The sequence below is a fragment of the Portunus trituberculatus genome, chromosome 12, assembly GCF_017591435.1.
Source record: "Portunus trituberculatus isolate SZX2019 chromosome 12, ASM1759143v1, whole genome shotgun sequence".
NCBI classification, from domain to species: Eukaryota; Metazoa; Arthropoda; class Malacostraca; order Decapoda; family Portunidae; genus Portunus; species Portunus trituberculatus.
The window spans coordinates 20,383-47,235 of NC_059266.1; the positions used below are offsets into that span (position 1 = coordinate 20,383).

At 39.8% G+C, this 26,853-nt stretch overlaps 1 protein-coding gene across 12 annotated transcripts in view; it reads right to left on the reverse strand.

The window, feature by feature from the left end:
* Positions 1-2,730: 2,730 nt before the first annotated feature.
* LOC123502568 (CAD protein-like) overlaps positions 2,731-26,853 on the reverse strand; it is an 84,543-nt gene continuing 60,420 nt past the window's right edge. For 7 of the 12 annotated variants that reach the window (XM_045251716.1, XM_045251708.1, XM_045251710.1 and 4 more), the window contains 19 exons: positions 22,265-22,382; positions 18,466-18,596; positions 12,945-13,109; positions 12,294-12,455; positions 11,875-12,043; positions 11,208-11,240; positions 9,181-9,296; positions 8,572-8,787; positions 8,017-8,170; positions 7,638-7,778; positions 7,284-7,432; positions 6,735-6,854; positions 6,128-6,151; positions 5,771-5,912; positions 5,317-5,387; positions 4,989-5,123; positions 4,657-4,803; positions 4,235-4,336; positions 2,731-3,897 (listed from right to left, as the gene is read on the reverse strand). In XM_045251716.1, coding sequence (XP_045107651.1) covers positions 3,700-3,897; positions 4,235-4,336; positions 4,657-4,803; positions 4,989-5,123; positions 5,317-5,387; positions 5,771-5,912; positions 6,128-6,151; positions 6,735-6,854; positions 7,284-7,432; positions 7,638-7,778; positions 8,017-8,170; positions 8,572-8,787; positions 9,181-9,296; positions 11,208-11,240; positions 11,875-12,043; positions 12,294-12,455; positions 12,945-13,109; positions 18,466-18,596; positions 22,265-22,382 — 2,493 coding nt within the window. In that variant the 3' untranslated portion in view covers positions 2,731-3,699. The remainder of the gene's footprint in view (positions 3,898-4,234; positions 4,337-4,656; positions 4,804-4,988; positions 5,124-5,316; positions 5,388-5,770; positions 5,913-6,127; positions 6,152-6,734; positions 6,855-7,283; positions 7,433-7,637; positions 7,779-8,016; positions 8,171-8,571; positions 8,788-9,180; positions 9,297-11,207; positions 11,241-11,874; positions 12,044-12,293; positions 12,456-12,944; positions 13,110-18,465; positions 18,597-22,264; positions 22,383-26,853) is intronic. The other 5 variants (XM_045251713.1, XM_045251712.1, XM_045251714.1 and 2 more) reach the window with 3 other exon arrangements.

The following is a 26,853-nucleotide window of genomic DNA, read 5'->3' on the forward strand; positions in this document are numbered from 1 at the left end:
TTTTGTTGGTAAAAGTACAAAGACAGAGGGTGCCATTGTTTACTTCTCCGAAATATCATAGTCTGCCTTTGAGACACCTCGTTTTTTTTTCTTTAGCCGCGGGAGATGCAAATATTCGCTGCACAAGATACAATTTAATACTTGCTTTGACAAATAATCAAAGCTGGACACGATGACGAAAACAAAGATGTCACAATAACAAAAAGATCGATATGTGATATTTGTATAAGTACAGCATCTCATTAGTAATAGATTGTTCTCATAGACATTTATAGTACTACAGATACGTATTCCCTTCAAATACACACCTGCTAGGCTGCTACTGGTTGAAGGCTTGAAGCGCCAGTAGTTTGCAGATGATACTAAGATAGCATGTGCAGTACAGGGTGAAAAGGACAATTACAGAATACAACGAGACCTGGACAGGCTGATAGCATGGGCAGACAGGTGGCAGATGGAGTTTAATTCTGATAAGTGTCAGGTTATGCATTTAGGTAAAGACAACACAAACTTTAACTATGAGATGGAGGGATGTTGGCTAGAGGCAGTAGAGGAAGGAAAGGATTTAGGAGTAGTGATAGACAGGACTATGAAATTTTCAAAGCAATGTTTAGAAGCAAGAAATAGGGCAAATAGGATCCTGGGTTTTATAAATAGAAATGTTAGTTATAAAAGTAAGGAAGTGGTGCGTAGCTTATATAATTCCTATGTTAGGCCCCATTTAGAGTATTGCATACAGGCCTGGTCACCCCACTATAGGCAGGATATCAACATGTTAGAAGCAGTTCAGAGAAGAGCAACTAGGATGATACCAGCATTAAAGCGCCTGGAGTATAGAGATAGATTAAAGGAATTAAACATGTTTTCATTTGAGAGGAGATGTATAAGAGGGGATATGATAGAGTTATTTAAAATTTTCTCAGATACAAACTACATAGATGTGAGATCTTTCTTTACCTTAGAGGAGGGAAATAGGACTAGAAATCATGGCAGGAAGATTAGAAAGCAAGGCTGCAGGTTAGATATAAGAAAATATTTCTTTAGTCATAGAGTGGTAGACTTCTGGAATGCATTGCCAGAGACGGTTGTAAATAGCACTAGTTTGACAATGTTTAAAAACAGATTAGATAAGCACTTAAATTCATTAGATTTATAATTATGTATAGCACTGCATGATAGTTTTTATAAGAAATTTACTATAGTTAAATAAGACATGATCCCCATGTATGGGGACCACAAATTGTAGAGGATTTCGCTGCAGGACTTAGCCCTGTTAATGGCCCAAATATTTAGAATTAGTATATAATGTATTGTGTACTGTAAGTGTATCTTTAAGTACTGATGACGAGGTCGCTGTGCGACTGATACAGGATAACCTAGATGGGCCCTGGTGGCCCTTTGTTATCCTATTATTTATGTTATGTTATGTTAGTCTGGTAATGGTGATGATGGTAACAGTGGTGGTGGGCTGTACTGTACAGTCTTGCTACACACACACACACTTATATATCTCAATCATTCTTAAACACCCCCAAACACCTCCAGAACCTACCTAAATATACCCAAACACACACACAAGTGCAGTGTTGATATATTCCCGGCAGTGTTTAGCAGCAAGAAGCAGGCACCATGGGAAGCAGTGCAAACCTTCACCACTCCATGCACACTGCCTCAAGATCACTTCTTCAAGGTAATTTTAAGGTCATTCAGTTAGTTGTAGGTGTCCTTTACATGTGAGAGTGAAAACAGTGCCCAGTTATTGAAAAAGTGATAGATATAACAAGCAGTTATGAAGCAAGTCATATCACCAGCTTTTATTTGCTTTCATTTAACTTACCGTAACCCAAGCATGTCCCAGAATGCACCCACTAGTCTACCATTTCATATTCCGTGGCCATATATTTCCGATATGGCGTAATTTCCATGAGTGACGACTGACATGTAACTGTTGCTCATGGAATGTATGGTAATCCTTTTCATCCCCAGTCACGTTATTTGAAGCACCAAGTGTGACTCACTGATTCATGGCTTCATTGCTCCATACATGCTGATGTCAATGGGGTTTCGGCACTATTATCTGGTGAGTTGTGAAACTATCTAGTCTTGGAACTGATTGATACTACCTTGTTTAATGTTTATACTAAAGTACCACCACTGCTTGTTCCTTGAGATCAACGTGTGTATATCCGGTTTTATCATCTATGGTTGATACAGTCAAACATCTGCGATGTGTATGACATGAAATGTCTTTCTCTATCTCTCTTCGTTGAATAATCTGTAACCTTTTGTGTGAAATACTTTTCCCAGCGACTCAAACTGATGACATAACATTCAATATTTCGCCATCTTTTTATACATCTAACACATTTTCAGTCACCATATCAGTTAGCCTTGATCTAAGTGAGCCGATTTTCAAATACTATATATCACTACGGTAACAACCTTTAAAAAATATTGTGGATAGAAATAAATTTACAAAGTCATCCATGTCACTCAACACATCCAGTTCCCACTGCAGCATTCTGAATACAGCCTGAACACCTCAGCACACCACACACCTGTGCACCAGTCAACTCTGCAAATGTAACTGTCTTGTATGTGAGCTGAACATTTGTTACCAGTTGCTGGGATGTTGGTTCCTCTGCAAGGGGGGTAGGGAATGTTACTGTATGTCCTCGTGCTGTGTCTGGGTGTGTACAAAAAAACAAGGAAGGTTAAATATAAACAATGACAAATTACAGGATTCATTTGGCACTCCAGATACAATGTTACCTAAAAATGTCGGATTTTTAGATGGTTATTTTTCCTTCACCTTTTGTCATGCACAGCAGTGCATTGGTAGCAAGGCACGTGTGTCATGTGTCAGTCTCCCTCCCTCCCTCCCTCCCACTGCAGGCCAGGTGTGGCTTTTGATTATCAGGCTTAAGTACAATGGCAATATGTAGAGAACATGACTGGATGAAGTGTGACTTGATGACAGGATAATAACATTCTAGTTCTGGCAAACAGGAGCTGTGTAGCATAATGTATGGGTTGATGAGAGGCTTGTTGCTAATGATATTTCTCTAATGTAAGTGAAACAACCTATGTACCATTGAGATGAGGTACAGCACTACCATGCATAAACTGTTAGTAGAAATGTTTAAGTTAATGGTGAAGGAACCTCTAACCTAAAGACAAACTGGCTGGACTGTTTTGCATTCAGGAATGTGATTATATTTGGCACAATGAGAGTGAGTTGCATTACCATTCCATGTCTGTGTACCTGTTCCCAAGGGTCGCATATTGCCATTGGCTTGTCTATGACTGATTCTTATGGAGATTTTTCGTGCTTTGTTTGTAAATACTGCAACCTAAAGTCCCTTTCATGATAACTGTAAGTATAGTTTAACAGTGATGTATGTTTTATTGTCTATATACTGTCATACCAAGCCCACTATTTCCCAAAGCAAGTACCCAAGGCAATGATGACAACACCATGACAGTCTATCTACCAGCACCCTCATATTTATGGCACTTCAGTAACTCACCACTTTAAACATAAAACAAGAAAAGGTTCTTAACTTCTGGACACAGAACATTTGCTTGAGTTGCCACACTAATGGCCTGAATATGAAAGACATGTTGCACTACCATATTGATCTCATCACGACTACAGCAGCAGGAGCAGTAGCAGCAGCACTGGTAGCAGCTGTGACCTCAACACTTGCCAAGCACCATTGCTAGCAGGGCCATTCTCACATACATGCCACCCTCTGCCTGCCTGAAGTAGGCGGCTCGTGGGTCCGTGTCAAACTCTGGGGAAATCTCCTGGTTGCGAGGAAGCGGGTGGAGCACTATCATGCGCCGTTTGGCTCGGGTCATGAGGTGCGGTGTGACAATGAAGTGACCGCAGGCCTGTCAAGGAGACAGGGCACATGTTAGTCAGGATGAGCAACTCTAAACTTTACATGTTCAATGGCTGTAAAAAGAAATCTACACGAAAAAAAAAAAAAAAAAAAAATCTACACATGTTGGTGTAGATCCATACTAAATACTTACAACCTTAGTGGTGAGAAGGAATTACTGTACAAACTGCACCACCACACTATGCATCATATCAAATGACTAAAATCCTTAGTGCTTGCAGGATGAGAATATGACCACTCCTGCTACTCCCCTGAGTGTTGGTGCTTTTGGTTACACAAGCTTTGCACCTTTGCTCTGCCAAGCCTTCACACCTCTGATGACTCACCCTCTCATAGTCCTCCAGGGTGCCGAATCTCTCCTTCTGGATGCGAGTCATGTACAGGACGTCAGTGTCTGGCAGCGCGGCCTCCAAACTGCTGAACTCCTCCTGCAAGGCAACACTTCTTATATGACTGCTCAGTCCTTTGTCATACAGGCTTATCTCTGTGTCTGTGTTGTGCAACATAATCACTGCTACTTAGCTGCTTGGTGACAAGTGGACAAGTTTGAGTAGATGGTGAACAAAGGATTTTCCTATTTTTATTTTGAAAGTAATCACAAAATTCAGGTTTACTATGAGAAATTAATTGGCCAATGGTGAGGCACACTGATGCATGATGTTTGCATAACAACAGGACAGAAACACAAATAGATGATGCTTGTAAAAGAAACTGTAACAAATGTTGGGTGTTTCCTTTGCAAGGTCACCTGGTGGATCCCGTGAGCTGTGGCATACTGCATGATGTGGTCCGGCATGCCCAGGCCGGGTGGGGCCACATAACGCAGCTGTACATTGTAGAGAGTAAGGAGGCGAGCTAGGGAGTGCACGGTGCGGCCATGCTTCAGGTCACCCACCTGCAACACCATCACAATTCTGTATTTGTACTGTGCTTACATTTTGTATCTTGTATTGTGCTGTTTTATATGTGTATACTTGTTAACTATAAACATTGAAATGTTGTATACCCATTGTTTACAAGTGTGTGTTTTGAAACTATAGTCAATACACTCCCAGCACATCTAATACCTGAGGGACTCACCATAGTGATCACCAGTCCATTCACTGTTCCAATCTCCTCCCTGATGGCAAATGCATCCAGCAGCGCCTGAGTTGGGTGTTCACCAACCCCATCCCCAGCATTGATCACTGGCCGGCGACTCACAGCGGCTGCACGCTGCAATCCATGCGGAAAAGTAACAAGATGTAAGTATTGGTCTCTCTCTCTAGATTCCTGTAGCTATACTGTCAACAAAATTTATCAAAGCAAAATCTACTAGTGTTTCTCCTTTATCTCTTTTGCTTGATATGATGTGTGTGGATTGATTGTTTCTCTCTCTCTCTCTCTCTCCTATGCACTGTCAACTTACAGCCACAGCTCCTGGCTCTGGATGACGGATGACCACCACATCAGAGTATCCTGACATCATGATGACAGAGTCTGGGGGAGAGGGAGGCTGAATGAGTGGAATGAAAGGCAATGCAATGAGAAGAGATGAATGACTGACAAACCTAAAGGACAAAGGTAGCAAGGAAGACTGACCATAATAATACTAAAGAAAGATGAGTGAGTTACAGACAAGAGGGACACAGTTGGCAAGGAGGATAATGACAATAAACTAAGTGGAAGAAATGCAAACTTTAAAAAATTATGGCCAGTTATACTATGGAAGACAAAGAAAATAATATGAACAAGGAATAAGAATTATCATAAAGCAATGAGGAAAAAATTAAATGGAAAAGAAGAATAAATACTTAGTAAAAACTGGAAGAAATTCAGCTTCTAACAAAAGGTGATCAGTACAAGGCACAGACAGTCCTCACCCTCCAAACTCTCTCCCTTCTTGACGGAGGACGTGTTGGAGTCTAGCGTGACAGTGCGGCCGCCAAGACGCTGCACGGCTGCCTGGAAGGAGCAGTTGGTGCGCGTTGACACCTCGTAGAACATGAGGGCCATCAGCTTCCCCTGCAGCAGCATAGGTTACACCAGTGATGAAAGGAGATGAGAGTAATAAATAACAACAACACTTTAAAACATGACAAACAAACCATAACATACTATTTTTAATATCATGTACGAGGTCATTTCCAAAGACGAGGAAAGGCCAATAAACAAATATAATTCAGTATAAAGGAAAGAAATGCACAACTCTTCTCTCATGTGCTATCACATGTCCTCACCTCCAGCAGCTTCTCCATTCCAGACTTTGCAGCATAAAAGACAGGTATAACTACTAGTGTGCACTTTGTACATTAACAATTCTAAGTGAAAGACTGTGTAAAAGTTACTTAGTAAATGCAATAGAAGAGATAATGTATTTTAGTTAAATAGATGTAATGCTTAAATATTAGTTTCCACATCTGTGTCTAATTGTGTACATTATTACTTAAGCCTCTGTGTAAGTCTCCAATCTATCCATTGACTTAGAAGAAATAATGTTTGCAGTTAAGTAGATGTAATGTTTAAATATTTATGTCCACGTCGAGCCTGTCTATTGATCCATCTGTTTGTTTTTTTAATATTATTACTTAAGCCTCTGTGTAAGTCTCAAGTCTGTCAGTTTATCTCTCTGTTTATCCATCTGTCTACCTGTGTTCTGTCTGCCAGCTTGTATCTGTTTATCCACCTGTCTACCTGCATTCTGTCTATCAGCTTGTTCATCCATCTGTCTACCTATATTCTGTATATCAGCTTGTCTATCTGTTTATCCATCTGTCTATTTGTGTTCTTTTGTCTGCCAGCTTGTCTATCTGTCCATCTGTGTATGCGAGTGTGGCAGTGTCTCACCCTGAGCACGTGGTCCAGTGGTCGCTCCTTGTTGATGCACACACGGAAGGTCTGAGCCAGGTCAAAGATGTGGTTCAGCTGGTCCTTGTTCAGGTTCTCCACACTGAGGAAGTGTTGCCCCTGCAGTGCCACCAAGGAAAGGACGAATTAACATGACAATATAATACCAAGTGACACACAGTAAGGATGTGCAGAGAGGATGGGGGGGGAGTGGGATTCTTTAACATTGAAAGACGATAGTTAAATAAATACCAGAAGAAGGAAGAAAGAAGAGGATAAATCAATACAATAATTCTCTAAAAGTGAGAGAAAATAATCAATCACAAACATCAGAGGAAGGAAGGAGGGAGATGATAAATTAATACTAAGAACCAATTATACTGAGGGACAACATTACACTTATGCAGTCATGAAAGCTCTCTCTCTCCTACATCTCTTATTTCCTATGATATCAAATAGTTCATCAAAAGCCAGCCTTGCAATGATCAAAAGTTTTTAGATTTCATTGTCCCCCCCCTCCTTCTCTCTCTCTCTCTCTGGGTATCTTACCTGGAGTCCATGAGTGGTTGTGGTGGAGAGGATGCCAGCAGCTGGGAGAGGTGAGTGATCTCTGGGCCGGGAGCGGGATGTGGTGCTCTCTTTCCACTCCGCCACAGGCTCTGTCAAACCCACCTCTGGCAACACTTCTCCATAGATTTCTGTAGTATATTTGGTGTTAGGATAATTGTTGAGCAGCAGGAACATAAGGATAAGTATAATCCTAAATAAAAACAACCTTATTGCCACAGAAAGCTGTTGTCATTATGCTTGAAATATATCCAATTCAATGGTCACAGTGTGTAAGACATTCCTGCTCAGAAATAGAATACTACGATCAATCTCCATCTAATGTGGCCATATTACCCTGGGAGCGGTGCAGCAGCTGTGGTGGCTTGCGGGCAGGGGACAGCAGCTGTGGGGTTGTCACGGATGACTGGGGGATGATGATCTCAGTGGGTGTGTGGAACTCAGAGCTCAGCAACATTTTGGTGCCCCCATATGTTGCTGTTGAATGGAACACTCAATATAAAGATTATCACAGTGGTAGGATTCTTAAAAATACAGATTGGGACCCAAAACTAGTAGTAGTCTATGTATGTGTTAATCAGTTTCCATAAGACATATAAAGAAGAAGGAAGGATGTATATAAATTCAAACTGGTGCTGATATGAAAAGTTGAAGACCACTGCTGTATGGCACCAACAACCACACTGGCACAGGATGGAAGCAGTGGAAGCCTCACCATGGGCAGGCTGTGGGAGGTTGATGTTGGTGGGAGCAGTGTACTGAGGCTGTGTGGGGAAGGTGGGTGGGGCTGCCACTTGTACTGGGGTGGGTAGTGGGGACAGGGGCTGGGTCTCCCTCACATCCTCCCCAAACCCGGGCGGCACCAACACCTGCAAAACAGATGTGTGATGATGTGCTGCATCCATTTAATGTTACCTACATGTTTACTATTAACTTCAAAACAGAGACTTATTTTTACCTTGAGATTTGTGTACAATTAGACCATTTTATTGACATTAGGAAGGGCCTATGGAGGTCAGAAGATTAATAGCCACAGTCTTCACTATTCTAATCCCTTACATGAGTTTCTGAAGCTGTACAAAATCACCAAATAGTAAGCAGAATGAATATGAAAAAGCACCATAGTACTCAAGGAGTTTATAATTACACACAAATCATCTCTGTAACATTTCCCAGCATTTCCCTCAGCACATCATAATGAACTTCAGGCATCACCATCCCAACAATTACCCTCCCTGCTCTTCAACTTTCACAGCATCTCAGGACCCACCTGTCCATCCACATAGGCCACCTCTCCCCTCAGCACCACTCTCTGCACCCTGCCTATGACCTTCTTGCCGGCGAAGGGTGTCCACTGTGCCTTGCTGAACGGTGGTACCTCGGGAATGGTCCACTGGGCGTCAAGATCCACCTCGATGTATGTGCGAGGCTGACGTGGAAGGTGGAAGATGCGGCGAGGGTTGTGGTGCAGCTTGTTGATCAGGTCCTGTGGGGATTACAAAGGATTAGAAACGGAATAGTAGCACAAACCATTACGTCCTTACATGGCAGTTTGATTTTCCCACAACACATTGTACTGTATGCTAACAATAACACTATGTCACAATAAACACCTTCAGTACTGGGATCCATTTCTACCTAAATTTTGGGCATGATTAGATGATTTAATTGACACTAGGAAGGCTCTATGGAGGTCAGAAGATTAATGTCCACAGTCTACACTATTTTAATCCCAACACAAGTTTTTTGAAGCTGTATAAAATCACCAGAATGAATATGAAAACATCACGGTACTGAAGGGGTTAAAATAGTCCCTTTTTTTTTTTCCCCTGTGATAAAGGTTTCTGATATTTCTTTATGTGTGTCTGTATGAACGCACCTCCATGGACAGCTTCCCCTGCGTGACGGCCGTGAGCAGCAGCGGCAGCATCGTCTCCAGCCCTGGGAAGCCTGGTGGTGGCTGCATGGACTTCTTCTCCTCTATGGTGTGGGGTGCTGCAGAGTGGACACCAGAAACCCCAAGGAAATGGGGTGGAGGAGAGAGAGAGAGAGAGAGAGAGAGAGAGAGAGAGAGAGAGAGAGAGAGAGAGAGAGAGAGAGAGAGAGAGAGAGAGAGAGAGAGAGAGAGAGAGAGAGAGAGGATAAAGTTAAGTATAAAAGGAAATATTACAAGATAAGAATTAGAAAATATCAGTGAAAGGGAGGAGCAGAGGAAAAGAAGGAATATGAAGTGGAAAAACAGAAGGGAAAAACAATAAGCATAAGAAAATATTGAAGACCAATATTGGTATAATTTCAACTTTTATCTCTATGTGCAATAAATAAGTGCACAATTTAACATGAAATAAAAAGAAAATAAACAAAATATAACATGAATTAAAACAGAACAGCATACTACACAACACATTCAAAACTCACTTCTCTACATTGTACATATATATATCGTTAACTCTTTTCACTGGTACACTCTGGAACTCTTTGTGCTTTCATCTTACTCCTTTGTGTCACTTTGAACTACAGTAAAACCTCGCTTGACGAACCTCTCTAAGGACGAACAATTCGGGAGACGACCAAAAAATTTGTCAATATATCAACCCAGGGGACAAACGATATTTCGGGTGACGAACGCAGTTAAACAGCTTGCCGGCAGGCTAACCCGGCTATCACACAACAACAAAATAAAATATAAGCACAAAAGAAAATAGAAACAGGAACATACGAAAAATATTACATAACATAATCTCTGTGCCACCACGATTTTCTCCTGTTTTTCCTGGGCATGGTGTTGTTACCGGTGCGCTCTACTGTAGCTTCCTCGGCGTTATCCTCGCTGCTCTGGTGGCTCTCAGCATTGCTGTCATCATCATCCTGGCCATGTCCAGGTACTGCAGATTGTGGCACATCCGTCGCAGCTGTTTCCTCGCTTGCCTGGCAAGGTACACTGCCCTACTGCCCGCTCCTCTCACACTGAGCATCACCTCCGAGGATCAAAGGAACTTCCTGGCCACATGCCTTTAACTTCCCTTCTTGGAAGTCCAAACTTGCTCCCACATGCGTGAGGAAGTCAATCCCCAGCAGGCAAGGGTCTTCCAAAGGCAGAGACGAAGACTGGCAATCTTTCCATGTTTCCCATGCCGATGTTCACTATAACGGGGTCCCACATAGCGGCACTGACTTGTGATGCTACACAGCTGTTGTGTAGCTCTTTCCATGTTTCCCATGCCGATGTTCACTATAACGGGGCCCCACATAGCGGCACTGACTTGTGACGCTACACAGCTGTTGTGTAGCTCTGGCACGCAGCACATATCCAAAGTCCTCTCTCATGACTGTCTTCTCGGATCTTTCTGTCTTCCTCCCCATCCTCCTCTCCTCCATTCCATCATGCCATCAACGTCCAGTCTCTCAAGTAAATAACCTTTTCTTTTTTATTCATTTTATTATCATTTTGATAGCATTTAGGTAAGTAAAACAATTTAGGCTTTCTATAATTATTTCGTTCATGTCATGCATACATTAAAGGTCTATTTTGATTGGGTTTTATGGACAAAAGTATGATTTTTTTTTTTTTTTGGTCTGGAACGGATTAATGGTATTTCAATACATTCTTATGGGAAAAATTGATTCAGAGGACGAACAAATCGGGTGATGAACAGGATTTAGGAACGAATTATGGTCGTGAGCTGAGGTTTTACTGTACTTACAAAAAAGCAACAAGCCTCCTGAAACACCAAGCTACCCATCCCTTTCAATTATCCTACTGTTTTTTTCATCCCAATTTTATCCATTAGGCCAGATTCCTCAACACACAAAGGAGGAAGGGGAGTATTACAAAAATAAAAATAATGTGAAATGTCCAGGAAGCAGAGGAAGCAGTGATATGAAGCTTGAGGAGGACTGGCTCACCTGCTTCCCCATACAGCAGTTCATCCGAGTTGTCTAAGCAGCACAAGGAACAAAACAGAGCAGTGGTGCATTAGTCTACTGGCCTATGTCGTGTGTGTGTGTGTGTGTGTGTGTGTGTGTGTGTGTGTGTGTGTGTGTGTGTGTGTGTGTGTGTGTGTGTGTGTGTGTGTGTGTGTGTGTGTTTTACTGAGCGATAGTGTTTATTTACCAATTCATCTACTTGTACATGTATGATTTTTGTAAGGCTTGTGCTGTCCTGTTTTGTTTTTATATCTACTTTTCTCAGCATCTAACTCATTCCAAGCATCTACAAAATACTCTGGCAGCGTGTCAATTGCTTATTTCACAAGCTTAATTGCTCATGTCACATTATAAAAGCATTTAGTTTGTTAGTTATTCAAATGCTTTACTAGTGTTACAAATTTTAGTTTATTTTGTTCATTACTAATTTTGTGATTTAATTGTACATATTAGCATGCTTTCTTTTACAGAGATGTTAAATGCTTGTTTTCTTATCCTTCTCACAGAAGCATTAGTAACACATATTTTGTTTGTTTATCTTTGGGTGCACAAAACTGTTGTTGTGAATGTGTGTGGTGTTATGCAGGAATGAAGATGTACTTGATTAATAACCATCCCACCTTCAAGGGACAACACTGCTCCTTACCATGGTCCGTGGCAAAGCAGTCGATAATGTCCAGGTTGTCCCAAAGTGCCTGCTGGTCCGCAGGTGAGGCAAGCTTGGGCCGCACCTCACCCTTCAGCCCAAGGTGATCCAAGTCTTCAGCGGTGAGGAACAGATGATGCGGACAAACCTCACACGTTACTGCCATGCCCTGGAAGAGTGGTAGTAGTAGCAATAGTGGTGGTAATAAATGTGGTGGAGGTAGTAATAGTAGTAGTAGTAGTAGTAGTAGTAGTAGTAAAGGTGGTGACAGTAGTTTTAAAGGACGAGGAATAACAGATGAGAGAGAACAAAGCAGAGGAAGATGAAAACAAGGATGAGGACTAAGAGAAAAAAGAAGGCAAAGAAGAGACCACAATAAAACAAAGAGACCCATCACCATAAAACATCCACATATCCACCTTTTCCTTGGCAGAGCGAATCAGCAGCACCTCCTCCTTTAGAGCCACATGACACACATGGATGGGTCGGCCGGCCAGGTGTGCCATCATGAGTGCCGCAGCCGTAGTCTGGCCCTCAGCATGCACACACACAGGCAGGTGGGCAGGCCAGGACTCTAAGTGCTGTGAGAGAGTAATGAAGTGACAGTGAAGCCCAAAAAATCAGTCAGGTCTTGGTTAATTTAGCCTAACTGGTAACAGAGACTCATTTACAATAGTACTATGTTTAGTTGCAAAGGATACAAAATATTAGGTAAGTAAACATATACATTCTCTTTTAACATTTAGCTTTCACCACTGATAAATATTTCTGCCAGTTTTAGTTGCAATTCATCTAGTACAGAATCACTAAGGAATTTTGAGTATGATGTATCAAGATCTTACAGCCGGAGAGAAATATAAGGCTAGCAACCTTGGCCTCCTTGCACACACACCATGGATAAACTTAATGTGTAACTCATGCTGTGTATCCTACAACAACACACAAATAGCATAAAAGTAAGGAGAAAGTACCATATCATTGTGTAGCTAGAACTTTTTCCTTTTACTGATTTTTATGTAAGAGAGGCAATAAAAAGTTAAAGGAAATGCAAGGCAATCCACCATCCCCACCTTGAGCCAGACGGTGGTGTCATGCAGGCGCAGAGTGGTGAAGGTCTGGTTGAGGTACATCTTGAGAGCAGCAGCGCGAGGAGCCAACTCTGCAACGGTGGCTTGGTTGTTGGTTGAGGCACCGACGAATACAGCAAAGTCACAGCGAGACCCACGATTTGCCAGCTGTGTGAGTGAACGAGTGTGGTGTAAAATTGATTGTTAGATATAGGAAAAAGAGAATATGGTTTAATACTGACTGATGTAGCCTTGATTTGTTAACTGTCAGGTGAAGAAGGGAGAGAATGTGGTGTAATATTGAGTGATGGATACTTAATTTGTCAGCTGAGAGAAATAAGAGGAAGAGGATGTGGTTTACTACTGACTGATTGATCCTTGACTTGTTAATTGTCAGGTGAAGGAGGGAGAGAATGTGGTATGTTACTGACTGACTTGTTTGTGGCTAAAAATGCAAACTCTACTACTCTGTGTCAATCTACTTGAGGTTATGGAATGTAGGTAGACCAGAAGACAAGAAAAAAGGAAAAGGGAAACGAAAGATAAGAAGAGAAGGAATGAAAAGACAAGACAAGACAAGGCAAGAAGTGAAGAGAAGGAAAGAGGTGAAAAACTAAGAGAAGAGAAGAGAAGGGAAAGTAAAGTAAAGGAAAGGAAAATAAAGGAAAGGAAAGGCAAGGTATGGAAACATAAGGAAAGGAAATGAAAGAAAAAAGGATGGGAAGATGTATAGGGTGTGTGTATTTACCTAGTTGTAGTTTTACAGGGCCTGGGCTTTATGCTCGTGTGGCCACGTCTACATATCTACACATCCAATTTTTCTTTAAAACTATGCACACTCGTTGCTGACACCACTTCCTCACTCAAACTGTTCCAATTCTCAACACATCTTTGCGGGAAACTATATTTTTTAACATTTCTCAGACATCTTCCCTTCCTCAGTTTCTTACTATGTGATCTTGTGCTTCTAGTGTCATATTCTTCTCTCAGGATTAGTTTCTCATTATCCACTTGATCCATTCCATTAATCAATTTATAAACTTGTATCAGATCCCCTCTCTCTCTTCTCTGTTCCAGGGTTGGTAGATCCATAGGCTTTAGTCTCTCCTCATATGTCATCCCTTTAAATTCTGGAACCATTCTTGTAGCCATTTTTGTAGTCTCCAATTTCTTATGTGTTTCTTTTATGGGGTCCACACAACTCCTGCATATTCCAATCTAGGTCTTATTTTAGTACTTATCAATTTCTTCATCATTTCTTTGTCCATATAGTGAAATGCTAATCCAATATTCCTTAGCAAATTATGTCTCTCTGAAAATTCTATCAATATGGCTTACCGGTTGATTGTTTTCTTCCATTGTCACTCCCAAGTCCTTTTCCTTTTTACTTTTTCTAGTTCTACTCCATCTCCCATCTTATAGATTCCCACTGGTCGTCTTTCACTTTTTCCCATTTCCATGACATGGCTTTTGTCCACATTGAATTCCATCTCCCATTTTTTACTCCATTTCCAGATCTTGTTTAAGTCTTCCTGCAGTATTTCACAATCCTCTTTTTGTTTAATGACTCTGCACAGTTTCGCATCGTCCGCAAACAGATTTATGTAGCTGTTCACTCCTCTGGCATGTCATATATATATATATATATATATTGGAAAAGCCAATACTGACCCTGTGGCACTCCGCTGTCTACTGCTCTCCACTTGGACTTCATATCTTTAACTACCATCCTTATTTCTCTCCCCTCAAGTAATTTTCATCCATCTCAATGTGCTTCCTTTTAAGCCACCCTTCTCCTCTAACTTCCATAGTAATCTTTCATGTGGCACTTTATCAAATGCCTTTTTTAAATCTAAATAAATACAGTCAATCCATCTCTCTCTCTTGTACTTTATCAACTATTCTAGAGTAGAAACTCAATAAATTTGTTACACATGACCGACCTTTTCTAAAACCAAATTGGCTATTTGATAATAATTTGTTGTCTTCAAGAAACTCAATCCATTGTTTCTTTATTACTTTTTCACACATCTTGCATATTACACTAGTTAGTGATACCGGTCTGTAATTTAAAGGTTCTTCCTTCCTTCCGCTCTTATATATGGGAACCACCTCAGCTCTTTTCCATTCTACTGGTACTGTTCCATTTTCTATTGAGCATTTTATGATGTTGTATATAGGACTTGCTAGTTCTTCCCTACATTCTTTCAGTATTCTGCCTGAGACTTCATCCGGTCCCATTGCCTTCTCCTCATCTAATTCCGTCATCAACTTTTTTATTTCAAGCTTGGTTACTTTAATCTCTTTCATATGGACAGTCTCTATTACCCTGTGGTCTTTCAAATTTGGATTCCTTAGTAAAGACCTCCTGAAATTTACTATTTAACAGTTCTGCCATACTTTTTGGGTCTTCCACCATTCCGTTCTCTCCTTTTAACCTTTCTATTGTTTCTTTTTGTCTTATTTTTCCATTTATGAATCTGTAGAACAATTTTGGTTGTTCCTTACATTTTTCGACAATGTCCTTTTCATAGTTCTTTTCTTCTTCCTTTCTCACCTTAGCATATTCATTTCTTGCTGTTTTGAAGTTTTCCTTATTTTCTGGATTTCTGTTTCTCCTCCACCTTTTCCACGCTCCATCTCTTTTCTCCTTTGCCCTAGCACATCTTGCATTAAACCAATCTTTCTTTCCTTCTTCTTTAGGTCTATATTTTGGGACATATTCCCTGATTCCTGTTTTGTATATTTCCAAAAATAAGTTATACTTCTCTTGAGTTTTCCATCTCCTCAGAGTTTACGTTTTTAAAATAGCTCTTGAGGTTCTCAATATCAGCCTTTCTGTAATTTAATCGGTCTTCTTTGTATGATTCATCTCTATCTTTCTTTCCCTCTTCTATATCCATTTCTAATAATACATGGTCACTCTTTCCCAATGGGCACTTATATCTTATTTCATCATTCATTTGTATATCCCTTGTAAAAACTAGGTCCAATCTCGCCGGCTCATCATTTCCTCTGAATCTTATGTTTTCCTTTACTCTTTGGACCATCATATTATCTATCATTAGATTCAGGCATCTATCTCCCCAGGCTTCTTCCCCCATACCACTTTCATAATTTTCCCAGTCCACCTCCTTACAGTTGAAATCTCCTACTAATATCACTTTTCTCCTTTCTTTAATGATTCTCGTAAGACTCCTTATTGTGTCATCTATCATGTCTTTATATTCTTGATTGGTCCATGAATTTGTTTTTGGTGGCACATATGTTCCAATGATTGTTAACTCCTTTTTATTAATATGTATCTTAATATACAGTATTTCTGATTTTCCTTCCCCAAACTCCACTTGATTTACCACTATCTCCTTCCTTAACATCATCATGACTCCTCCTCCTCTTTTACCCACTCTGTCTCTCACTCCACTGCCCAGCAATATCCATACTTCCATCTCTCTCCAGTTTACTTTTTTGCAGTTAAAGTCTCCAACTAACAGTATTCTTCTATCTCTTCTTATCAAGTTATCTAGGCACTTAATCCCCTCTCTTTTGCATATCTTTATGTTCTTCAGTTCCCCATGTATTAGTTTATGGTGGCACATATGTAACTATATTTTTTTCTTCTTCCTCTGTTTTGATTGTTACTCTCATTACTTCCACTTTGTCCTCTCCATATTGCACATCCTCCACACATATATTATCATGAACCATTATTAGCACTCCTCCCCCTTTATCCTTTCTGTCTCTCCTCCAGCTACTATATCCTTCCTTTTTTAAAGTTAACATGAATCTCCTCTCTTAGTTTTGTTTCAATGATGCACATTACATCCAGCTTTTTCTCTCAAAATAATCCCTAACCTCCAACATGGTTGATAACAACCCATCTATATTAGTTATAAGTCACTCTTAATTTCTTGCCTCCTCCACAACCTCCTCTTTCTTCTGTAGGTACCACTTCTTTAGTCTCATGTCCAGAACCCTCCAGTAAAAATTCTTCTTCTCTATCTCTGTCCTTTTCTCATTTTTTCCTTAGCTTCACTTCTTAGCACTTTCCCCTTTTCCCTCTCCTCTAGGTTCATATCTCTTTTTATCCATATATCCTTGTGTTCAGTATCATTGGCCAGCTTCCCTTTCCTAGCCATAATTTCCTCTACTGCCACTTGGGATCTCATTCTCACTTTCATTGGTCTCCTACCCCCTTCACTCTATCTTCCTAGCCTGATCACTTCCTCCACCTCCTGGTCTAGTTCTTGTGTGCTGTCTCATACTTGTTTGATAACAGTTTTGGCCAATTCTCTCTCTTCATGTTCTCTTGTGAATTTATTTGAATTTTTCTTTTCCTTCATCCCAAAAATCATGAAACCTTTTTTCTCATCCACTGTATCCCCACACCAGATCTTCTTTCTCTTTAATTACGTACCTCAATTACAGCGACTCGTGTTTTCCTGAATTTGTCTCTACAACCTCCGAAAATTTTACTTTTTCCTCTTCCTGTTCCTGCTTCCATACATTTCATAGTTCCTTCAGCTTGTTTTCACCCAATCCCCCTTCTACCCTGTCCACAATCCCATCCTGCATTTTAACCAGTAAGCTCCTTAAGGAGCTTTTGTAGTCTTGGCATGTGGCTTTTAGTATGTCATTTTATTTCTTTATTTCTTGTATCTTTTCTTTTAATCCCTGAATGATTGCACTGATCTCACATTCTACCAATCTCAACTTCAGCTCTCTGTCCTGTTTGTCCATTAGAATCCACATCAATTCGTTCATATACCTTTATTACCACTGTAAGTTGATTAATCTTCTCATAGTATCTCGTTCATCCCTGAATCCAGAAAAATTGTTGTCCATAATATCATGTGTGTGTGTGTGTGTGTGTGTGTGTGTGTGTGTGTGTGTGTGTGTGTGTGTGTGTGTGTGTGTGTGTGTGTGTGTGTGTGTGTGTGTGTGTGTGTGTTGCTATTCTGAAGTAATGATAAAACTTATTGTAAATATCTTGCTTTAAACATAACACTCTCTACTCTTGCTCACACTGCAAGAGATTGTGGTTACTATGGAGATATGAGAGAGAGAGAGAGAGAGAGAGAGAGAGAGAGAGAGAGAGAGAGAGAGAGAGAGAGAGAGAGAGAGAGAGAGAGAGAGAGAGAGAGAGAGAGAGAGAGAGAGAGAGTAAACAAATATCAGTAGCAGATATAGCAATAAAAAAATCACAGACAATTAATCAGCATAGAGTAAATATATGTACAAGTATTTCACAACACACATGTCAATAGTTGCTACAAAAAACAGAATGAGAGGAAAAGAATAAGCAAACCAAGGAGAAATGAAGTGTTGTACTGCATACATATACAGAAACTACACACACACACAAACAAACAAGACTAAATAAATGAAAAGGAGAAGAAAAGAAATAGAAAAGGGGGGAATAAAAGAAGAAAAAATAAGATAATACATGATATAGAAAATGAATAATACAAGTCAAAATTCAGAGAGATGAGAAAGCTAAAGGGGAAAAAAGTCTAATCCTGACCTCCTTAGTGAGTGTGAGTGCATCAAGGTCGATGGTGGGAGGCTGAGTGTTAGGCATGGCACAGATCAGAGTGACGCCGCCCGCCAGAGCCGCTGCAGTGCATGACGCCCAGTCCTCCTTGTGTGTCGCTCCTGCAGATGGAAAGAGAAAAAAGAATTAAGACTGAAGGTATTGTCTTTTTTTCACCTGTAACTTATGTTTAATGTAAGGTTTAGTTATAAAGACAGTTAAAGTAAAAGAAAAAAACTCTATCACAAGTTCCTCTAAATAAATTTTCCCAACATTTTCCTCACCAAAAAATCACCTCATGTTAGGTTGATGCACTTTATCATGGAGAATCATTTCATGTAAAATTTTTATACAGAAACATGTCAAACTGAAAATCTTACTTTGTACCTTTACTCAACATCAACATATAATTGGTAACATTTCATATAAAACAAGACACTCTTCACAGACACCATACTTATCATCCTGAAACTGATACATCCTGTACAGATACCAAGATATAAAAAAGACATTTTTCTCACAAGTACCTGCTTTGATATGATTATCTTGACCTATTACATCCTGGTCCAGGTACTACACTGATATCGAAACAAATAGTAATAATCAAGGTGTGAAAATCAACAGGTGGAATGATAAAAATGACAAAAGCACTTGTGATGAGTCTGATACTGGATGGCACTGCTGCCAGGCAAATAAGTGCTGCCTTGCCTCAGTGGTCAAATGAAAACATTCCTGATAATGAAAGGGGCAGATTTTTTCTATTGTTTAAAGAAAGGTCATTAATAAACAAACAGGTTTACAGAACAATAGTACAGTGGAAGTGACTCATACACCAAATGTTACGAGTAATAATGTCATGCAAAAATTCAAAATAAAAATGGAAGCTGCATTATTTCCACCATCCAGAAAAAAAGCATGGAACAAAAGGAATATAAAATCAAATGAGGTTTATAAAAGAACAAAACATTCCATGGTTCATTCTGCCAATCATTAGTGGTCCTGTAATCCTCCCCTCCATCCTCCTGTAGGTGACTTATCATTACTAACACAAAAGAACACCAAACATCCTTCAGGTCTCAGATTGTCTTGCCTGATATCCAATGGAAACAAACATGCACATACACAGCCCAAGAATTCCCTGGTAAGCTCAACAACAACAGGTATGGAGACAGAAGTGGCATGAGTGTAGACAGTTCTCTTCTTGCATGTTACAGGTTGGGTAAATACTCCTAGAAATGTTACAAAATAAACAAATATATCACTACGGAAATGAATAATGAATGAATTACTAGATGAAGATAACAATTCAAACAAAAGTGTCAAAATCAACTAGGGAAGTGATATGCATTAGACTATTTCTTCTAAAAGGTTTGTCACATAAGCCATACCATTTTAACAATGTTTTTTATTTCCTTATCTCCTGGCAAGTATTCTGATCTACACTTACGTCAGAGCTGCTCTCCATTGTGGGTAGATAAGCCACACTTCAAGCCAACTCATACCTTCCTCTCACCTCCAACTTCCTTTCTCCTAAACCAGTCTCCTTCTCCATCACTCCAACTTTCTTCCTTCCTTGTCTCAACCTCCATTTTTTTAAACCTATATCCTCTACCCTAACTTGAACCTTCTTTCTTGATATTCCAATCTCATTCTAACTGCTTCCCTTATAAATTTGTTCTTCCCTAATAATGTAACTTCATCCTTTCCAAATTCTAACTTTCTTTTTTAAGTAACTCCAGCCTTTAAGTAAATCCAACTCTTGACTCCAATCTCCTTCCTTTTAACTCTACCTTCCTCATTCCTTCCTAATAATTACTTCCTTATTCTCATTCTGTGTGTGTGTGTGTGTGTGTATTCACAGTCACTGCTGGTCACTCAGCCAGTCTTTCCCATTATGGAGCAAGCTCAGAGCTCATAGACCAATCTTCAGGTAGGACTGAGACCACACCACACTCCACACACCGGGAAAGCGAGGCCACAACCCCTTGAGTTACATCCTGTTTCTATTTGCTGCTGGGTGAACAGGGGCTACACATTAAGAGGCTTGGCCATTTGCCTTGCCACACCCAAGACTTGAACCCCTCTCAGTGTGACCTGAGTGTGCTAACCACTACACTATGCAGTGTGTGTGTGTGTGTGTGTGTGTGTGTGTGTGTGTGTGTGTGTGTGTGTGTGTGTGTGTGTGTGTGTGTGTGTGTGTGTGTGTGTGTGTGTGTGTGTGTGTGTGTGTGTGTGTGTGTCATGACTAAAACTAATTGAAAGCAAACATCTCTCTATCACCAAGGAGGTTGCACGGGTGACACACAAAGGCTGCCGACAAGAGGAGTACTCAAGAGGCAACAAGATTGTAGATTAGGGTTATCAGCAAACACCTCTTGTCTGTCTTTGCATGTGTTATCATTTCTTTCTTTACTTTGGTATTGAAAAGTGATCTTCGGGTAGGACTGAGACCACAACACACTCCACACACTGGGAAAGCAAGGCCACAACCCCTCGAGTTACATCCCCGTACCTATTTACTGCTAGGTGAACAGGGGCCACACATTAAGAGGCTTGCCCATTTGCCTTGCTGCCTCCGGGACTCGAACCCGGACCCTCTCGATTGTGAGTCGAGCGTGCTAACCACTACACTATGCGTGTGTGTGTGTGTATTTATCTAGTTTTACTTTTACAGGGCCTGGGCTTTATGTTCGTGTGGCCCCGTCTCCATATCTACACTCATCCAATTTTTCTTTAAAACTATGCACACTCGTTGCTGACACCACTTCTTCACTCAAACTGTTCCACGTCTCAACACATCTTTGTGGGTAACTATATTTTTTAACATCTCTCAGACTGCAAGTGTGTGTGTGTGTGTGTGTGTGTGTGTGTGTGTGTGTGTGTGTGTGTGTGTGTGTGTGTGTGTGTGTGTGTCTAGATGTGGTGTGTGTGTGTATCTACCTAGTTGTAGTTTTACAGGGCCTGGGCTTTATGCTCGTGTGGTCCCGTCTCCATATCTACACTCATTCAATATTTCTTTAAAACTGTGTACACTCTTTGCAGAACACTACTTCTTCATTCAAACTGTTCCACGTCTCAACACATCTTTACGGGAAACTATACCTTTTAATATCTCTTAGACATCTTCCCTTCCTTAGCTTATTACTATGCGATCTTGTGCTTCGACTAGCATATTCTTCTCTCAGGATCAGATACTCATTGTGTAATTCACCACACCCAGTCAGTCTTCCCCATTACATCCCATACCTATTTACTGCTAGGTGAACAGGGTCTACACATTAAGAGGCTTGCCCATTTGCCTCACTGCTTTCCAGGACTCAAACCCGGACCCTCTCGGTTATGAGCCGAGCGTGCTAACCACTACACTACGTGGTGTGTGTAATTCACCTCGGTCACCTGCTGGTCACCCAGCCAGTCTTCCCATTACGGAGCGAGCTCAGAGCTCATAGACCGATCTTTGGGTAGGACTGAGACCACAACACACTCCACACACCGGGAAAGCGAGGCCACAACCCCTCGAGTTACATCCCATACCTATTTACTGCTAGGTGAACACATTAAGAGGCTTGCCCATTTGCCTCGCCGCGCTGGGACTCGAACCGGCCCTCTCGATTGTGAGTCGAGCGTGCTAACCATTACACTACGCGGTGTGTGTGTGTGTGTGTGTGTGAATGCATTGGCACTTTGTATTGGGTATTTTCTTCCTATCTTCTTCTATACATCTTAATAATTCTGTTTTCCTGGATAGAAGGACACATTTCCAGACACAGACACCCTTCACACAGCTCACCTGGCTCCCTCACATGCACATGAACATCAATCAGGCCGGGTAGCTTCACAATTCTTCTGGAAGTGACACAATCCACATGCGTCTTGAGGTCTGGCGCTCCACCTATCATTCTCAGAGCCTGTGGAATATTAGTTTAAGTATATTATTAGTTTTCATGTTTATTTTCATTTGTTTATAATAATGAGAGTGACCATGGCCCTAAACATCACTCACAGCTTTTCATCATACCGTACTATAATCACAAATAAAGTCATTCACACATCTTCTTTCAACAATAAGGCAGCAGTTCACTAGTGTTGTTTTCTTAAGTTCTTTTAATTACGTAACAGAAAGCTAAAAGATCAGTCTGCTCTTCTAACAATGCACAAGAGACTTAAAATGATTTCTCTAAGCTTTTTTTTACCAAACATGGAATCTATGAATCATTCAGAGGTTTTTTTCTTTCAGTGAATAGATGACTGACAATAAACTTCACACAATTTTTATTCATTTATTTATATTATTTTATTTTTATTTTTATTTTTTTGTTTTTTGCATATACTTGAACATCATTATCTGCACTACTTCTGATAAATACACACCTTTATATGTGACTTCCAAAGGTACATACATTTCACTGATTTTGGGAATGAAGATCAACTTAACAAGACTTTCATACTACAGCTGGTGAAGAATATTAAAACTGAATCACAATACAGCTATGATCTAAAAATGTTCCTTGTTTGTGTTAAGGGGCCTTTGCAGTTCCCTTTATTTCCTGTTCTCTTATCTGTTACTGCTTTACATCCACTTGTATCCTCTAAAAAAACATTGTTTTCTGCTTTCATCATTCCTTTATCAGCGTGTATCTTTGCTATTTCTGAGAACATGTAAAACACCTCATTGTGCACTCTTAGTAATACCATCTGAAATCTATGTACTGCTGATTGCTTCACATGTCAAGAGAACTCAGCAAGGCACTCAACAAGAGGAGATAGGGAGGTGCAAGGAAGTATGTTTTAAAAAGAACAGACCAGAAGAAATGGTGGGCATAAACTGAGTAACAAATTTGAAGAATGTGAAGAGGACAAAGGGAAGTGCAAAAAATAAATACATAAATAAATAAATAAATAAATAAATAAATAAATAATAATGATAATAAAAAAATACTAAATAAAGAGATTGAAAGAAATAGCAAGCATAAACAGCACAAGTCTAAAGATAAAGAGTATGAGAGTTTAGTGCTGAAAGTTGGGGAATTACAAGCTTGACTCAATCCCCATAGGAAACTGAAATATAAATACACTCTCTTCAATCACACAATACATTCAATACATCCATCCTTATCTTGCTAGTCATAAATCTATCCATCACCTAAACACTACCTGGCCAAGATCCTTCACCAAGCAGGCTATCAAGAGTTCAGAGACCACACACCAGCCAGATTCCAGCACCAGTATACAGAACCTGAGCTACACATGTCCTCTGTTCACTGCTCCCCTCAGCTCACTTACATTCATTATCTCCATCACATCTAATTTATTCCAGATTCTAGATAGTTTTATTTGTGTTAGAGATTATATTTATTTATTTATTCTTTATCATTCACACATCTATACTTTCTCAACTTGTTCTCCTTTCTCTTTAACTCCTTCAGTATTGGGACACATTCTTACCATGATTTTGGGTGTGATTAGATGATTATATCTGCATTAGGAAGATTCTATGGAAGTCAGAAGATTAATGACCAGAATCTTCACTATTTCAATCCCCCCCACATGAGTAATTAAAGCTGGATAAAATCACCAAATAGTAAGCAGAATGAATATGGAATCATGTCATGGTACTGAAGGGGTTAAATATCCAGTCCCTCTTTGATCCTGTAGTGATATGGTGTACCTATTAACTTCTGGCTCATGTTTATACACCAACAGACATCCAGCCTCTATTTGCCCATCCAGTGATATATCATACCTATCTAGTTCTACTCAGTTCTACTCAATGTACTATAAGAAAACTGTAACCTGAGTGATGAAAATGCAAAACCAGTGTGTCTCAGTGTTTTTACCCATAAACTTAATACTCCTATACTGCCAAAATAATTAATTAATCTTCATTCTTTCCATGTAGTGACTATAGATTTTTGCTACGGTATAGTATTAAGCAGCATTGATCATCACCACACACACACTCACTCATCCTTTCTCCTTCCTATTGCCATATCCCATTCTCTCTCTCTCTCATCATGTCACCATAACTCTAAGCATCATTATCACAAGCAGGAAGCAGCTCTGGTCTCTCCCTATCTCTCACTATCTCTCTGACCCATCACACTGCAATCAAGCTCTCTAAAAAGTGTGCCTATTTTTTCCCACTAAGCAGCAGCACACAATGCAAAACCAGTGATAAGCTCACAACAATGCTCACTCGACTCAAGGCTTGGTGTGACGCATATGTAAACTCGTCTTGTCCTTTTGAAATTGGAACTGTATGATCAAGGTTTTTCTTACAGGATATAATAGTTTTACCTCTCTCTCTCTCTCTCTCTGTTTTGCAATACTGTAGTCTCTTAATCACAAGGAAAACAAATTCTTATCAACATTTTTATCAAAACTTTTCCTTGTAATATGGACATGTTTGTGCATTAGAAACGACAAACACCACTCACTTTACCTTAATACAAATCAAAACGTTTAAAATCTATCATGTTTCCAGAAGTAGTATCAAAAAGATTACTTAGTACTGCTGGTTCAGTCTGCATTCGGAGAAGTTCTAATGTTAAATGTTTCCGGGAACTCTATCTTTTTCCCCCCTCCCACTGTAATATCTTAACCTCTCTCTCTCTCTCTCTCTCTCTCTCTCTCTCTTTTGTAAACTCTTTATCAACAATATTCCTTGTGATACAAATCACAAAGTTTAAAATCCATCGTTTCCAGGGGTACTACCAGAAAGATTACTTGGATTACTTACTGTACGTTTAGTCTATATAGTGAACTGTATTCAGGGAATTTCTGATACTGAATGTTTCAGGGAACTGTCTCTCTTTTCCCTCCCACTGCCATACCCAATCCACTCTCTCTCTCTCTCTCTCTCTCTCTCTCTCATGCTCTGACTTCCTCCTTTGTTGTCTACTTTTACAACAATAAAGCCATCTCTCTCTCTCTCTCTCTCTCTCTCTCTAACCTTCATTCAAAAGCCTTGTGTTTATCTATTGCAAAACTGAGCAGAGGATGGCCATGAGGAGGAGTTGTTGGAGGCTAAACACCTGACGGAATGCTCAAGGTAAACAATTCGCTATCAGTTGAGCCATAAATGTTCGTCAAGGCTTAAGTGTGTCTGTGTGTATGTCTCAGCCTTGAATCACCTGCCATCACATCTTCAACATTCAAGACATCATTGTTTCTCTAAATTCACTGACCTTTTTCCTTAATCTTTTTTTCCATTATTTTTGTATTTCTTTCATTCATTATTGTCAACATTTCTTCATTCTCTTTTTTAATCTCTTCCTTTCATAATCATTCATTTTTTTTCTTATCTTTGTCATTATCAACAGTCCTTCATTCTCCTTTTTCATTTCTTCTTTCATAATCTCTTTCTCCTCTTCCTGTTTTTGCATATTTATCAGATTTTTCTATCTTCATCATGGTCAACATTGCTTCATTCTCTTTTTCAATTTCTTCTTTCATAATAATTTTTTCTTCTCTTCCTGTTTTTTGCATCTTTTCCTCATTGTCAATATTCCTTCATTCTCTTTCTATATCCCTTTCTCCCATCATCCTCAACAAGTTATCTTCACCATTCTATATACACTGACAATCTCTACTGTTCTTTCATTATCTTTTTGTATCTTTTCTCCTATCCTTTCATTCTTTCACACCTCTTTTGGTCTCTTCTACATCGCCTTTCTCTTTCTTCTATTCCTCTATTCTTTCCTATTTTTTGGTTACTTTTTCATTCAATCATTCCTCTCTTCTTTCTTATCTCTTCCTCACATCAATTTGCTAATCTTCCTTTCTTTATCATCTCTTCCTCTCATTTCCATTCTTCTACTCTCCTCTTTTAATCAATCTCTCCCTTCTATTCCTCCATTCTTTGGGTACCTCTTAACCTACTTTTCCAATCAATCTTCATCCAATTGCAAATGATAGAGCAAATTGTCACATAATCTGTTGTGATAAGCAGTGCACAATATCAGCTGATACTAATCTATTCAGACCAGACAAGTAGAGCACAATGCACGAGCTGATAAGGACGGACTCAGGGAATGTGTGTATCAAAAAACTAATATGTGAAGGTCAAAAAGAGGAAAGAAAAGAAAAATAAAAGAAATATATGGATAAGATGAAGCAGCAGACAAGAACAAAAACATGAAGAACACAACAATTTCTCTCTCTCTCTCTCTCTCTCTCTCTCTCTCTCTCCTAATCACTTCCTATAAATGTACTGTTTCCTCAGTGCTAAGTTGTGTGTAGACTATTAAGGGTTCTGTAAAGGTTCTGGCCTATCATCCTTTTCAGGTTCTATAAACTTTTTCCCTTGAGTTCTTCTTACATTGTAGCATATCAGTTATCTCAGCTTTTACAAAATCCAGGATTTGGAAACACTCTTAA